Source organism: Schistocerca americana, chromosome 1 (assembly GCF_021461395.2).
Source record: "Schistocerca americana isolate TAMUIC-IGC-003095 chromosome 1, iqSchAmer2.1, whole genome shotgun sequence".
Lineage (NCBI taxonomy): Eukaryota > Metazoa > Arthropoda > Insecta > Orthoptera > Acrididae > Schistocerca > Schistocerca americana.
This window is the reverse complement of record NC_060119.1, coordinates 869,006,196-869,023,246: the sequence shown is the minus strand read 5'-3', so window position 1 is coordinate 869,023,246 and position 17,051 is coordinate 869,006,196. Positions and strand designations below refer to the sequence as shown.

Genomic DNA, 17,051 nt, shown 5'->3' with positions numbered 1-17,051 from the left:
CTTAATTTGACTACATTCCATTATCCTCGTTTTGCTTTTGTTGATGTTCATCTTATATCTTCCTTTCAAGACACTGTCCATTTCGTCCAGTGCTCTTCCAGGTCCTCTGCTGTCTCTGGCAGAATTACAATGTCTTCGCCAAACCGCAAAGTCTTAATTTCTTCTCCATGGATTTTACTTCCTACTCCAAATTTTTCTTTTCTTTGCTATACTGCTTGCTCATTATACACATTGAATAGCATCCGGGATAGGCTACAACCCTGTCTCACTCCCTTCTCAACCATTGCTTCTCATTCGTGCCCGTCGACTTTTATAACTGCCATCTGGTTTCTGTACAAATTTTAAATACCCTTTCGCTGCCTGTATTTATCCCTGCCACCTTCAGACTTTGAAAGAGAGTATTCCAGTTAACATTGTCAAAAGCTTTCTCTAAGTCTACAAATGCTATAAACGCAGGTTTGCCTTTCCTTAACCTATCTTCTAAGATAGGTCGTGGGTCAGTATTGCCTAACGTGTTCCAACATTTCTACGGAATCCAAACTGATCTTCCTCGAGGTCGACTTCTACCAGTTTTTTGATTCGTCTTTAAGGAATTCATGGTAGTATTTTGCAACCGTGACTTATTAAACGGCCGGCCGGTGTGACCGAGCGGTTCTAGGCGCTTCAGTCTGGAACCGTGTGACCGCTACGGTCGCAGGTTTGAATCCTGCCTCGGATATGGATGTGTGTGTTTGTCCTTAGGATAATTTAGCTTCAGTAGTGTTTAAGCTTAGGGACTGATGACCTTAGCAGTTAAGTCTCATAAGATTTCACACACATTTGAACATTTTTTTATGGATGTGTGTGATGTCTTTAGGTTAGTTAGGTCTGAGCTCTTGATATTCACACAGGTGGTTGTCTTTTCTCCAAGAGTCTTTTTAATTTTCTTGTACGCAGTATCTATCTTACCCCTAGTAATTTATGCTTCTACATCCATACATTTGTCCTCTAGCCATTCCTGCTTGGCCATATTGCACTTCCTGTCAATCTCATTTCTGAGACATTTGTACTCATTTTTGCCTGCTTCATGTACTGCATTTATATACTTTCTCCTTTCATCAATTAAACTCACTATCTCTTCTGTTACCCAAAGATTTCTACTAGCCCTCGTCTTTTTACCTACTTAATCCTGTGTGGCCTTCAATATTTCATTTCTCAAAGCTACCCATTATTCTTCTACTATACTTCTATCCCCTGTTCTTGTAAATCGTTTCCTAATCCACTCTCTGAAAATCTCTATAACCTCTGGTTCTTTCAGTTTATTGAAGTCCTATCTCCTTAAATTCCTACCTTTTTCCAGTTTGTTCAGTTTTAATCTACAATTCATAACCAATAAATTGAGATCAGAGTCCACATCTTCCCCTGGAAATGTCTTACAAGTTAAAATCTACTTTCTAAATCTCTGTCTTACCGTTATATAGTCTGTCTGAAATCTTCTAGTGTCTCCAGGCCTCTTCCACGTATACAAACTTCTTTCATGATTCTTAAACCAAGTGTTCGCTATGATTAAGTTATGCTCTGTGCAAAATTCTAGCAGATGGCTTCGGCTTTCATTCCTTGCCCCCAGTCCATATTCACCTACTACTTTTTCAAAAAATGGCTCTAAGCACTATGGGACTTAACATCTGAGGTCATCAGTCCTCTAGACTTAGAAGTACTTAAACCTAAGTAACCTAAGGGCATCACACACATCTATGCCCGAGGCAGGATTCGATCCTGCGAACGTAGCAGCAGCGCGGTTCCGGACGGAAGCGCCTAGAACAGCTCGGCCACAGCGGCCGGCACTACATTTTCTTCTCTTCCTTTTCCTACAGTCGAATTCCAGGCCAGCATGACTATTAAATTTTTGCCTCGCTTAACTATTTGAATAATTTCTTATATCTCTTCATACATTTTTCAATCTTTTCATCATCTGCGGAGCTAGTTGCCATCTAAACTTGCACCACTCTGGTAGGCGCGGGCTTCGTGTCTATCTTGGCTACAATAATGCGTTCACAATTCTCGTCGTAGTAGCTTGTCCGCATTACTGCTTTTTTAATCTTTATTAAGCCTACTCCTGCATTACGCGTATTTGATTTTGTATTTATAACCCTTTATTCACCTGACCAAAAGTCTTGTTCCTCCTGCCACCCAACTTCTCTAATTCCCACTATATCTAACTTCAACCTATCCATTTCCCTTTTTAAATTTTCTAACCTTCCTGCCCGATTAAGGGATCTGACATTCCACGCTCCAATCCGTAGAACGCCAGTTTTGTTTCTACCGATAACGACGTCCTCCTGAGTAGGTCCCACCCGGAGACCCGAAATGGGGGGCTGTTTTACTTCCGGAATATTTTACTCGAGAGGACGCCATCATCATTAAACCGCACAGTAGAGCAGAAAGCCCTCGGAAAAAATTACGGATGTAGTTTCCCCTTGTTTTCAGTCCTTCGCAGTACCATCACAGCAAGGCCATTTTGTTTTCACTTAAAACTTCCGAGCTGATAGGCCGTGGTCGAAGTATAAAACTCTCCCCTGATGTTTCGTCTCCGACTGAGGCAGACATCCTCGGAGGTACAGCGGCGAACTGCGAAGAGAACTCGAGGAAGCGCTGATTATATAGGCAGTACAGAGGCCGCCACTGTCGATCACGTGGCGTCGGCTGTGAGACTGTCTCTGGTAATGCCAACATTCTCGATTGAAAGTAATCGATCGTCACCCTTGCGGTGCAACGCTGGCATCCAAATTTTATCCAGTTTAACACCTTTGTCTTTCCTGTTAACATTATTACGATGTTTATCAATCTCGATAGCCTCTCTATACATGCGTGCATAATAATGCGACGTTTTTGATATGACGCTCGTCTCGCTGAATTTAATTTCATGATCACCTTCCCGGTAGACATGTTCCGCTACGGCCGACGTATATAGAGGCTATCGAGATTGATAAACATCGTAATAATTTTAACAGGAAAGACGAAGGTATTAAACCGGATAAAATTTGGGTGTCAGCGTTGCACCGCAAGCGTGACGATCGATTACTTACAATCGAGAATGTTGGCATTACCAGAGACAGTCTCATAGCCGACGCCACGTGATCGACAGTAGAGGCCTCTGTAATGCCTATATAATCAGCGCTTCCTCGAGTTCTCTTCACAAAGCTCACAACCGCCTCCGCCTCCTGAAACTCCTGTCCGGCCGGACGTGGGGTCTGCATCCTTCCACCATCCTTCACACCTACAAATCCATGATCCGCCCCATCCTTTGTTATGCCAGCGTCGCTTGGATTTCCGCCCCTCCCCGGTTCTATAAAGCCATCCAAGTCCTCGAACGCCATGCACTCCGCCTCGCCTTCCGCATCCGCCTTCCGTCCCCCACGCGCAACCTCTATGACCTCATCCCCTTCCCCCACCTTCTCCTTTTCCTTGAACACATCCGCACACTATATATTGTCCGTCGCCTTGATCCCCCTCACCCCCTGGTGTCTCCCTTCCTCTCCACTCCCAACCAGTTGCCGCGCCTTTATCGTTGTGTCCCACCCTCTCTCCATCTCCACACCCTCCATCTCCTTTCCCAACACAATTTCCACCGTCTACCACTCCCGGATGATGAGCTTCGCCCTGACATCTACCCTTCCTACCAACTCTAACCCCCTCTTCCTGCCTCCTCCTCAGGGCTCCCTCTCCTCCCCCTCCCTCCTTCTGAGCGGATTTCCCCTCCTACTCCCCGTCCATCTCTTGTGCCTTCTTACAGTGTCTCTGCGCTCCCTCCTGCCCTGTATTCCCTTTTCCTCTCCCGCCCCATGTGTCTCCTGCCTCTTCGTGAACCCACGGTTGTCCCTCCTCGCTTCATCCCGCCGCTTCCCCAGCTGCCCCATGCTCTCCCCTCCTTTTCCATCCTCTCAGACCATTCCCTCGGCAGGTCCCGCCTGGTAGTTTTATTCTTCGTCGTGTGTGCTCCAAGTGGGTTTTAAGTGTGTTGTTTTGGAGTGTTTTTAATACTGTGGCCAACTTTTAACCTGTGCATGCGCATCCGGTGTCTTCTCTGTGTTTTAAGAATCGCCAACTGTGTTTTTTAACTTTCTGGTGACTTTTTTAACTGTCCCCAATGAACTTCTACATGTCAGTGTATTTTTACCTCCATTTTCTCCCCTTACACAGTTTTATGCTCCCCTTTGTTACCTCCTCATGTATGTATTATTTTATTCTTGTTTTAGTTGTCATGTCACTCGGCTGAAGAGCGGCGGATTGTGCTGCTGACAGCCCTCCCCTGCCCGTATGGGGCAGGGGCATGAAATCACAATAAAGAAAAAAAAAAAAAAAGAGTTCTCTTCGCAGTTCGCCGCTGTACCTCCGAGGATGTCTCCCGCAGTCGGAGACGAAACGTCAGGGGAGAGTTTTATACTTCGACCACGACCTATCAGCCCGGAAGTTTTAAGTGAAGACAATACCGGCCGTGAAAGCTTACATTGTATGATCAAGGCCATTTTCGTTGATGTCACAAGGCCAGATCAGTCAATCATCCAGATTGTTGCCACTGCAACTACTGAAAAGGCTGCTGCCCATCTTTGTCTGGCCTCTCAACAGATACCCCTCCGTTGTGGTTGCACCTACAGTAAGGCTATCTGTATCGTTGGGGCATGGGAGCCCCCCACCAACGGCAAGGTCCACGGGGGTTTCCCCCTGTATACGTGGTGAATGCAGAGAGGTAAGGCTACTTGCCTCTTGACGAACCAGCTGGCGGGCCCGGAGCCCTTGCCGGCCTGCTGCTGCTGCTGCTGCGGCTGCTGCTGGGAGCCCCTGCCGGGCAGCAGCATGGACACGTCGAAGCTGTTGGAACGCAGGCTCTTGAGGCGGCTGCGCTTGTGCTCGGCCACGCTGGACGCCTTCTGTTGCAGGCCGAGCCGCGGCGGCACGGGCGGCGGCTGCTGCTGCTGCTGCTGGCGGCGGCGGCGGCGCGCCTCCTCGCGCTCGGCCTCCTCCTCCTCGTCCACCTTGCGGTTGATCTCCTGGGCCGACGACGCCAGCGACGACAGGATCGAGATGAGGTCTGTGTTGGTGCAGACGATGCCCGAGCCGGAGCCGGAGCCGCCGCCGGACGACGTGGACGGCTGCGCGCTGATCACCGGCGGCAACTCCGAGGCGCGGCGCCGCGCACCGCCTGCGAGAGCAACCGCCGACGCTGGGTTACATTCCGCTCACAACCGTATCAGTAACGTTAGTGAAACCTGACTATTGTTAGTAAGCAGACGGCGGTCTTAATGCAATTTTTTAATAATTGTTTTTAAATATAAAATGTGCCTTAATGTCTGGGCAGCGGCCGTGCCGCAGTGGATACACCGGTCCCGTGAGATCACCGAAGTTAAGCGCTGTCGTGCGTGGTCGGCACTTGGGTGGTTGACCATCCAGGCCGCCATGCGCTGTTGCCATTTTTCGGGGTGCACTCAGCCTCGTGATGCCAATTCAGGAGCTACTCGACCGAATAGTAGCGGCTTCGATCAAGAATACCATCATAATGGCCGGGAGAGCGGTGTGCTGAACACACGCCCCTCCTATCCGCATCCTCCACGGAGGATGATACGGCGGTCGGATGTTCCCGGTAGGCCACTCGTGGCCTGAAAACGGAGTACAAACTCATAGTTCAGGAGATTTGACGTCATAAACATTGAGATGCTTGAGAAACAAGCTTTTGCTTGAAATGGGGCGCTGTAAAACTTCAGCATCTGGCATGACGTTTTGAATATATCACTTCTTCCCTACTGCCTCTATTTCCAAAACACTTTGGAGACAGTATCTATTATTTTCATCGACTGGAGCGCCTTTATTTGCAGCCACTGACAATACCAACATAACCAGCGGGAGAGCGGTGCGCTGACCCCACAGCCTTCCTATCCGCATCCTCAACTGAGGATGACTCGGGATGGTCCCGGTAGGCCACTTGTGGCCTGAAGACGGAGTGAGTACCTTAATGTCTAGATCGCAATTTTCTTCTTATATGAGGTGCGACAATAAAGTAATTAGGCTGATTTTCTTTGCAAGATGTGGCAACCCTGCAGGCTTGCGTAGGCACAATATCTTTGATCTCGGTCTATAAGCTGCTTCTAGTCCAAGCGGCACATCGATGCAACTCCTCAGTCATGAGTTGCCCTGTAATAGATTAACACGTGTTTGTGTCTCTCGTCACGGAAATGGAACCACATAATATTACGCAACGGTATGCCATTTCTTTTTGCGTTAAATTGGGTGAAAACGAGACGACAACTTACCGTAAGCTTCAGATGGCTTTTGGAGAGGAGTTTATGTCAAGAGCTCAAGTTTTTCGTTGGCATAAAATGTTTAGTGAAGGCAGAATGAATGTTGAAGATGAAGACCGCAGTGATCCACCATCAACCTCACGGACCTTCTCTGATTCCAAGGGAATTGTTCATAACGAGTGGGTGCCTCCTGGACAAACAGTTAACCAATATTACTACAAAGAAATTTTAGAAAGACTTCGTAAAAGAGTTCTTCGTGTCCGTGCCAACATTTCTGATAATAGGATTCTGCATCACGATAGTGCTTCATCCCATCCTGCCCTGTCAGTACACCAATTTTTAACCTCAAAACAAATTTCAGTACTACCACAGCCACCTTATTCACCATATATCACTCTGTGCGACTTTTTTCTATTTCCAAGAGTCAAAACGGCGTTCAAGGGACACCATTTTCAAACAACACAAGATGTCCAAAAAGCTGTGACGGGAGTCTTGGAGGATATTACAGAAGATGAGTTCCAGAAATGTTACCATCAATGGCACAAGCGCTAGAAAAAGTGTGTGCAATCAGAAGGGAACTACTTTGAAGGAGACAACACTAAACTTGACTAAAACGGTAAGCAAAAATTTTTTTCACATCAGTTTCATTACTTTATTGTCGCACCTCGTAGAATTAAACCACGATATACAATTACGGTTGGTTTCTACAACCGTCTTCAGACCGTCCAAACCGTAAAAAGGGGTGAATATGCAGAAAAAGCTATCGTCAGCTGTGGTCATGCTATTACGTTCATTTCATTGGATACTTCATTGTGAGTGAGGCAGGTTGTACCATAATCTCGCAAGGCGAATGGCCAATTGAGTTCTCAGAATGAGATTTTCGCCCTGCAGAGGAGTATGTGCTGATATGAAACTTCGAGCCTCGGTCCGGCACACAGTTTTAATCTGCCAGGAAGTTTAAGTTGAGTTCTTCATTACCGTCATCTTAAGAGATTACGGTTTACAACCCGGCACGCTCACGATGAAGTTTGTAACTGCGTAATGGCATAGTGTTGCTGGCCCACAGCACTCAGTCTCTCTCTGTTTGAACAGGCACCGGAAGGCCCAACCGTACCGACCGCCCACCGTGTCGACCTAAGACAATAGGCATAACTTGAAGCGGATGTGGAGGGTCATGTGGACAGCACACCGCTCTCCCAGCCATTATCAGTTTTCGTAACAGGAGCCGCTGCTTCTCAAACAAGTAGCTCCTTGACTGGCCTCACAATAGCTCGGTGCCAGCAGCGGTCGGTAGGCCCAGAAGGTCACACATCTAAGTGTTAGCGAAGCCCGACAGCTCTTAACTACAGTGACTGAAGGGATTGTCCATGAGACCACTTTATGAATACAGTACTGGCCATTAAAATTGCTACACCACGAAGATGACGTGCTACAGACGCGAAACTTAACCGACAGGAAGAAGATGCTGTGATATGCAAATGATTAGCTTTACAGAGCATCCATACAAGGTTGGCGCCGGTGGCGACACCTACAACGTTCTGACATGAGGAAAGTTTCCAATCGATTTATCATACACAAACAGCAGCTGACTGGCGTTGCCTGGTGAAACGTTGTTGTGATGCCTCCTGTAAGGAGGAGAAATGCGTACAATCACGTTTCCGACTTTGATAAAGGTCGGACTGCAGCCTATCGCGATTGCGGTTTATCGTATCGCGACACTGCTGCTCGCGTTGGTCGAGATCCAATGACTGTTAGCAGAATATGGAATCGGTGGGTTCAGGAGGGTACTACGGAACGCCGTGCTGGATCACAACGGCCTCGTATAGCTAGTAGTCGAGATGACAGGCATCTTATCCGCATGGCTGTAACGTCTCGATCTCTGAGTCAACAGATACGGACGTTTGCAAGACAACAACCATCTGCACGAACAGTTCGACGACGTTTGCAGCAGCATGGACTATCAGCTCGGAGGCCATGGCTGCGGTTAGTCTTAACGCTGCATCACAGACAGGACCGCCTGCGATGGTGTACTCAACGACGAACCTGGGTACACGATTGGAAAAATGTCATTTTTTCGGATGAATCCAGGTTCTGTTTACAGCATCATGATTGTCGCATCCGTGTTTGGCGACATCGCGGTGAACGCACATTGGAAGCGTGTATTCGCCATCGCCATACTGGCGTATCACCCGGCGTGATGGTATGGTGTGCCATTGGTTACACGCCTCGGTCAACTCTTGTTCGCATTGACGGCACTTTGAACAGTGTACGTTACATTTCAGATGTGTTATGACCCGTGGCTCTACCCTTCATTCCATCCCTGCGAAACCCTACATTTCAGCAGGATAATGCACGACCGCATGTTGCAGGTTCTGTACGGGCCTTTCTGGACACAGAAAATGTTCGACTGCTGCCCTGGCTAGCACATTCTCCAGATCTCTCACCAAATGAAAACGTCTGGTCAATGGTGGCCGAGCAACTGGCTATTCACCATACGCCAATCACTACTCTTGATGAATTGTGGTATCGTGTTGAAGCTGCATGGGCACCTGTACCTGTACACGCCATCCAAGCTCTGTTTGACTCAATGCCCAGGTGTATCAAGGCCGTTATTACGGCCAGAGGTGGTTGTTCTGGGTACTGATTTCTCAGGATCTATGCACCCAAATTGCGTGAAAATGTAATCACATGTCAGTACTAGTTTAATATATTTGTCCAATGAATACCCGTTTATCATCTGCATTTCTTCTTGGTGTAACAATTCTAATGGCCAGTAGTGTACGTGTAACTGCGTGACTAGAGCTAATCTGCATATTTACCGCATTTTTAGTGTGTCGACGATGAGAAGATAATTGCAAGAAACGACCTAAACTAGTTCAAATGGCTCTCAGCATTATGGAACTTAACATCTGAAGCCATCAGTTTCCTAGACTTAGAATTACCTAAACCTAAGTAACCTAAGGACATCACACGCAGCCATGCCCGAGGCAGGATTCGAACCTGCGACCGTAGCAGCAGCGCAGTTCCGGACTGGTGCGCCTAGAGCCGCTCGGACACAGCGGCCAGCCCCTAAGCTAGTTACCTTGGTTTAATTGTATAAGGAAATACATAGCAGTCCAAGCATTACAATTCATGAAATACCAATAACGTTCTTCTTTCTTATATACAGGGCGATTGCGTGACGACGTTGCAATTTTTCAGGGATGGTGGACAAGGATAAATGTACTTATCAGTTTGAAGTAACGGGCGCTTGTCCTGATACGACCGAGCCGACAGTTACAGGCGAAAACCGTTCTGATACACCTGACAGTAGCATATGTGTACTGGTGCTATTGTTGCTAAGACTGTAGGGTAGGAAATTTTCAGAGGTACGGACCAAAACAAGAAAAAAACGTCTAGCAAACATAGGCTTAAAATACACTCCTGGAAATGGAAAAAAGTACACATTGACACCGGTGTGTCAGACCCACCATACTTGCTCCGGACACTGCGAGAGGGCTGTACAAGCAATGATCACACGCACGGCCCAGCGGACACACCAGGAACCGCGGTGTTGGCCGTCGAATGGCGCTAGCTGCGCAGCATTTGTGCACCGCCGCCGTCAGTGTCAGCCAGTTTGCCGTGGCATACGGAGCTCCATCGCAGTCTTTAACACTGGTAGCATGCCGCGACAGCGTGGACGTGAACCGTATGTGCAGTTGACGGACTTTGAGCGAGGGCGTATAGTGGGCATGCGGGAGGCCGGGTGGACGTACCGCCGAATTGCTCAACACGTGGGGCGCGAGGTCTCCACAGTACATCAATGTTGTCGCCAGAGGTCGGCGAAAGGTGCACGTGCCCGTCGACCTGGGACCGGACCGCAGCGACGCACGGATGCACGCCAAGACCGTAGGATCCTACGCAGTGCCGTAGGGGACCGCACAGCCACTTCCCAGCAAATTAGGGACACTGTTGCTCCTGGGGTATCGGCGAGGACCATTCGCAACCGTCTCCATGAAGCTGGGCTACGGTCCCGCACACCGTTAGGCCGTCTTCCGCTCACGCCCCAACATCGTGCAGCCCGCCTCCAGTGGTGTCGCGACAGGCGTGAATGGAGGGACGAATGGAGACGTGTCGTCTTCAGCGATGAGAGTCGCTTCTGCCTTGGTGCCAATGATGGTCGTATGCGTGTTTGGCGCCGTGCAGGTAAGCGCCACAATCAGGACTGCATACGACCGAGGCACACAGGGCCAACACCCGGCATCATGGTGTGGGGAGCGATCTCCTACACTGGCCGTACACCACTGGTGATCGTCGAGGGGACACTGAATAGTGCACGGTACATCCAAACCATCATCGAACCCATCGTTCTACCATTCCTAGACCGGCAAGGGAACTTGCTGTTCCAACAGGACAATGCACGTCCGCATGTATCCCGTGCCACCCAACGTGCTCTAGAAGGTGTAAGTCAACTACCATGGCCAGCAAGATCTCCGGATCTGTCCCCCACTGAGCATGTTTGGGACTGGATGAAGCGTCGTCTCACGCGGTCTGCACGTCCAGCACGAGCGCTGGTCCAACTGAGGCGCCAGGTGGATATGGCATGGCAAGCCGTTCCACAGGACTACATCCAGCATCTCTACGATCGTCTCCATGGGAGAATAGCAGCCTGCATTGCTGCGAAAGGTGGATATACACTGTACTAGTGCCGACATTGTGCATGCTCTGTTGCCTGTGTCTATGTGCCTGTGGTTCTTTCAGTGTGATCATGTGATGTATCTGACCCCAGGAATGTATCAATAAAGTTTCCCCTTCCTGGGACAATGAATTCACGGTGTTCTTATTTCAATTTCCAGGAGTGTATATGCCTTTTTTGTGCAGAAGGTAGAGTGAACCGTAACAAGATCAAATTGTCTAATAAATACGGGTTCTGAAATTGATAGATTAAGAGCTATGGGCACTTGTTCAATAGATGTGTTTCACAGTAGCGAAGACGAACAAGTGCTCATAGCTCTTAAGGTACGCGTGACGGTTCAGCTCACTCGCGGACGTAAGCAGATTTGAACGCTCGCTCGCCATCGTGGCCAGCGCGCACCGCCACGTCGGCCACACCTGTCGAGAGAGCGCTCCGCGAGCGCTTCGGCGCTGCTGTCTCCCCGTGTGTTCTCATCTCCTGTGAGTTTAATAAACTCGAGTGGCAGACTCTGCAAGAGAGGCGCTCTGCATCGGGGTGTAGCTTGCTCGCCAGGTTTCGAGAGGGTGCGTTTCTGGATGAGGTATCGAATATATTGCTTCCCCCTACTTATACCTCCCGAGGAGATCATGAATGTAAAATTAGAGAGATTAGAGCGCGCACGGAGGCTTTCAGACAGTCGTTCTTCCCGCGAACCATACGCGACTGGAACAGGAAAGGGAGGTAATGACAGTGGCACGTAAAGTGCCCTCCGCCACACACCGTTGGGTGGCTTGCGGAGTATAAATGTAGATGTAGATGTAGATGTAGGCTACCAGGAAGTGAGAATGGCGGAGACAACTTGGACTACATGGGCGCGCGCCTTCTTGGACTTGCCGAGCTGGCGCGAGCCGAGAATCGGTAGCTGTATGTCGAGATGTGAGCGTGCTCTGTTGCTCTTGTCTGTATGCAATATCTGCTGGAAACTTGTACAATGTCTTGTTTATTTATTTATGTCTTTATTTATTTACGTGTCTAGTTCCATAGGACCAAATTGAGAAGCAATTCTCCAAGGTCATGGAACGTGTCAGTGCATGAAATTAGAACACAGAAGTAATAATGGATGAAATAAAATGTTTGTGAAACCATAAACAGTGAAGCCACAAGTTTAAGTATAAGCAGTCAACAATATAACATAGGAGTCAGCTCAATTTTTCAAGGAACTCCTCAACAGAATAGAAGGAGTGACGCATGAGGAAACTCTACAGTTTCGATTTGAAAGCGCTTGGATTACTGCTAAGATTTTTGAATTCTTGTGGTAGCTTACTGAAAATGGATGCACACCTTTCTGCTCAAGAGTTAAGGAAGTGCGATGCAAATGCAAATTACATTTCTGCCTAGTATTAACTGAGTGAAAGCTGCTAACTCTTGGGAATAAGCTGATATTGTTAACAAGATACGACAGTAAATAATATATATGTTGAGAGGCCAATGTCAGAATACCCAGACTCGTGAACAGGGGTCGACAAGAGGTTCGTGAACTTATACCACTTATTGCCCGAACTGGCCTTTTCTGAACCAGAAATATCCTTTGAGAATAGGAAGATTTACCCGAAAATATAATACCGTACGATATAAGTGAATGAAAATAAGAAAAGCAGACTAATTTTCGTGTCGAACGATCACGTACTTCAGATACCGTTTGAATGGTAAAAATGACTGCATTCAGTCTTTGAACAAACCTGAACGTGGGCTTTCCACGACAGTTTAGTATCTATTTGAACACATAGAAATTTGAACAGTTCAGTTTCACTAATCATATACCCATCCTGTGAAATTAGAACGTTGGGTTTTGTTGAATTGTGTGTTAGAAACTGTAAAAACTGAGCCTTACTGTCAACCTGCGCAGTTTTACTCGCACTCGTGTTCAGTCACGAAAGGCGAATGTCTGCATTACGGATTGTGGTCACGTATCATTAGTTGACGTTAAGAGATTGGTGTTATCTTGTGTTCCCTGTCAGATGGCTCTCACTGTGCGTTAATTTGATAACATTCAGCAATTCCGTATAAGATTCATTTTGATCGTTGAATATTTTGTTCGGCCCTTTTATTTAAACTGAAGCTCTGTCACAGTTACCGTGGGGGTCGTTTTTGCAGTGATCGTGTAACAAAGCAAGTGGATTTTTTCCAGCTGTTTTTCTTCCCTCTCCAGATTTTTATTTTTTGCAAATAATTTCAGTAGTGAAACTTCCTGGCAGATTAAAACCGTGCGCCCGACCGAGACTCGAACTCGGGACCTTTGCCTTTCGCGGGCAAGTGCTCTACCATCTGAGCTACCGAAGCACGACTCACGGCCGGTACTCACAGCTTTACTTCTGCCAGTATCTCGTCTCCTACCTTCCAAACTTTACAGAAGCTCTCCTGCAGGTGTAATCAGTTTACCTAAAAGCCGTGCTAATTACGAACACGTAATACAGGGTGAACATTAACAAAACCGACAAACTGTAGGGACGGATTTCTGACTGTAAATTGAGGAAAAAAGGTCCTATGAACATGGCTCCGGAAATGCATCGTTGTCACGGTAGATGACGCTTACGAATGACAGAGTCTCTGATCACATGCCGTGTGTTCCTTGTGTGTTGCATGTTGTGTGATTGGTGCAGCGTACTGTAAGCAGCAGAATGGCCCGGTATTGAAGTCGAAAACAAGCTGAGATGGTCACCAAAAATACCTGTCCACAACTGGATGCTTAACCGATGTTGATAAGATGCCATAACCTTCCCTTCCTTGTATAAATATCCAGAGCTCAGATGGAAACCCAGTTCTAAGCAAAGAAGGGAAAGCAGAAAGGTGGAAGGAGTATATAGAGGGTCTATACAAGGGCGATGTACTTGAGGACAATATTATGGAAATGGAAGAGGATGTAGATGAAGATGAAATGGGAGATACGATACTGCGTGAAGAGTTTGACAGAGCACTGAAAGACCTGAGTCGAAACAAGGCCCCGGGAGTAGACAACATTCCATTAGAACTACTGACGGCCTTGGGAGAGCCAGTCCTGACAAAACTCTACCATCTGGTGAGCAAGATGTATGAGACAGGCGAAATACCCTCAGACTTCAAGAAGAATATAATAATTTCAATCCCAAAGAAAGCAGGTGTTGCCAGATGTGAAAATTACCGAACTATCAGTTTAATAAGTCACAGCTGCAAAATACTAACGCGAGTTCTTTACAGACGAATGGAAATACTGGTAGAAGCTGACCTCGGGGAAGATCAGTTTGGATTCCGTAGAAATATTGGAACACGTGAGGCAATACTGACCTTACGACTTATCTTAGAAGAAAGATTAAGGAAAGGCAAACCTACGTTTCTAGCATTTGTGGACTTAGAGAAAGCTTTTGACAATGTTGACTGGAATACTCTCTTTCAAATTCTAAAGGTGGCAGGGGTAAAATACAGGGAGCGAAAGGCTATTTACAATTTGTACAGAAACCAGATGGCAGTTATAAGAGTGGAGGGGCATGAAAGGGAAGCAGTGGTTGGGAAGGGAGTGAGACAGGGTTGTAGCCTCTCCCCGATGTTATTCAATCTGTATATTGAGCAAGCAGTAAAGGAAACAAAAGAAAAATTCGGAGTAGGTATTAAAATCCATGGAGAAGAAATAAAAACTTTCAGATTCGCCGATGACATTGTAATTCTATCAGAGACAGCAAAGGACTTGGAAGAGAAGTTGAACGGAATGGACTGTGTCTTGAAAGGAGGATATAAGATGAACATCAACAAAAGCAAAACGAGGATAATGGAATGTAGTCGAATTAAGTCGGGTGATACTGAGGGAATTAGATTAGGAAATGAGACACTTAAAGTAGTAATGGAGTTTTGCTATTTGGGGAGCAAAATAACTGATGATGGTCGAAGTAGAGAAGATATAAAATGTAGACTGGCACTGGCAAGGAAAGCGTTTCTGAAGAAGAGAAATTTGTTAACATCGAGTATAGATTTAAGTGTCAGGAAGTCGTTTCTGAAAGTATTTGTGGAGTGTAGCCATGTATGGAAGTGAAACATGGACGACAAATAGTTTGGACAAGAAGAGAATAGAAGCTTTCGAAATGTGGTGCTACAGAAGAATGCTGAAGATTAGATGAGTAGATCACATAACAAATGATGAAGTATTGAATAGAATTGGGGAGAATAGGAGTATGTGGCACAACTTGACAAAAAGAAGGGACCGGTTAGTAGGACATGTTCTGAGGCATCAAGGGATCACAAATTTAGCATTGGAGGGCAGCGTGGAGGGTAAAAATCGTAGAGGGAGACCAAGAGATGAATACACTAAGCATTTTCAGAAGGATGTGTGTTGCAGTAAGTACTGGGAGATGAAGAAGCTTGCACAGGATAGGGTAGCATGGATAGCTGCATCAAACTAGTCTCAGGACTGAAGACCACAACAACAACAACCTTCCCAGAGGATTATTTGTAGCCAACGGATGACGATAACGCAGACTGATGATGGCAGTTCTGGTAAAGGTTTCTACGCCGTTAAAGAGGACTGGTGACAGACATCCCATAATTAAGATGGTCTGGTGGAAAAACCATTGACAAAATTCCCACAGAGGTAAATCCGTCGCTGATAATCCTTGCACTCGTTGCAGGTGATAGAGATAGTAGCGGTTGTTGTGCAGGAAACTCATAATCATACTTTGGCTTACACCATGTCGGCTGGCCACTTGCCTGAAGCTTGTACTAGGGTTCGTTTCAATATCCCGGAGAACCAGTCCTCCAAATCTGGTGCAAGCACAGTCCGCCGGCTCTCTGCACGTTCATCTCTCTGAAATGACCCATTATCACACAAACACCCAAAACAGCTTGAAATGTTGTGTGACTTAGTGTGTCGGTGAGGGTACTTGTTTTGGTATAGCGATGTTGCCCCTCGACCGTTGCCATCTGCCTGACCGTAGACAGACACCATCTCGGCTTGTTCCCGACATAGATCCTCGACCATTCTGCTGCTTACATTATTCTGCGCTAATCACACAGCCTGCAACACACAAGGAACACACAGCACATGATCAGAGGAACTGTCATTCGTCAGCACCATCTACCGTGTCAACGGCGCATTTCCAGACACATGTTCTTCGGACCTTTATTCCCCCATTTCCAGTCAGGAATCTGTCCCTGCAGTTTTGTCGATTTTATTAACGTTCACCTTCTATAAAACATGCTACATAAACATGTGACCAGTTGCTAACTTCCGGGTAAAGTAGATAAAATAAGTAGATAAATAAGTGAAATGTCCATACAGCTAATGCTGAAAATATGATAGTAAATGTTTAGTTTCAGAGTAGTTAGCATTATTGTCTAAAACATTGTTACTGAAGTAGAATCCCGAATTTTGCGAACTAGACGACATAATCCAATAGCAGTTATTGTTTTATGTAAAAGTTCTCAGTTAAGTAAATCTTGTTTCACTGTTAAGTTATATAGAAATAGAAACCTTTAATTGTAATTTGTAAATGGACAGCAAACAACAATAGCTGGATGTATTGCTAATTATTTTAATCTCATAAAAGAGAGGCTGTTGGGAGCCATTTCAGTCAGCCTGTGGAGGAATATGAAACGAGTAAGATCTGTGTCCAAAAATATACCGCAGTTGAGTTAGCACAAATTACAGCTTATACAACATGTAGATTTTTGTTTACATTTCGCATCCGGGAGATCATTTTGCAATTAAATGACTGTTTTTAATGACTGACTGCACTCTTGCAGTTAATCTGAGCAACTTCGTAAATCTTCGATAACACATTCTGCAAACTGTGACAATAGTATTGGACTATGTACTGCGTTATTCCCAAATTATGCTTACTACGCACGTCGTTTTGGGATTGATTTGATTGTTTGATTTCAAGGGCAGTGATTTAGAAACGTTAATAACTGACTGTTTTAATTAAATATCTGCCAATCATAAACTAATGTCACTTCAATGTTAGGTTACTGCACTTGAACAGTTACGTTATAGAACATCAGCCGAGTGCAAAATGTGGCTACCTGTTGGTTTGTACATAAATTATAAAAGATGGGACTCAGGCTATCCATAAATAATAGTTCATTCAGCAATCAGAGCTCAA

The 17,051-nt window shown here is 46.3% G+C and overlaps 1 protein-coding gene across 1 annotated transcript in view; it reads right to left on the bottom strand.

Annotated features, from left to right (window-relative positions):
- LOC124594814 overlaps positions 1 to 17,051 on the bottom strand; it is a 90,906-nt gene that overhangs the window by 15,898 nt on the left and 57,957 nt on the right. The window contains exon 4 of the mRNA XM_047133259.1: positions 4,741 to 5,179. Within this exon, the coding sequence (XP_046989215.1) occupies positions 4,741 to 5,179 (439 nt within the window). The remainder of the gene's footprint in view (positions 1 to 4,740; positions 5,180 to 17,051) is intronic.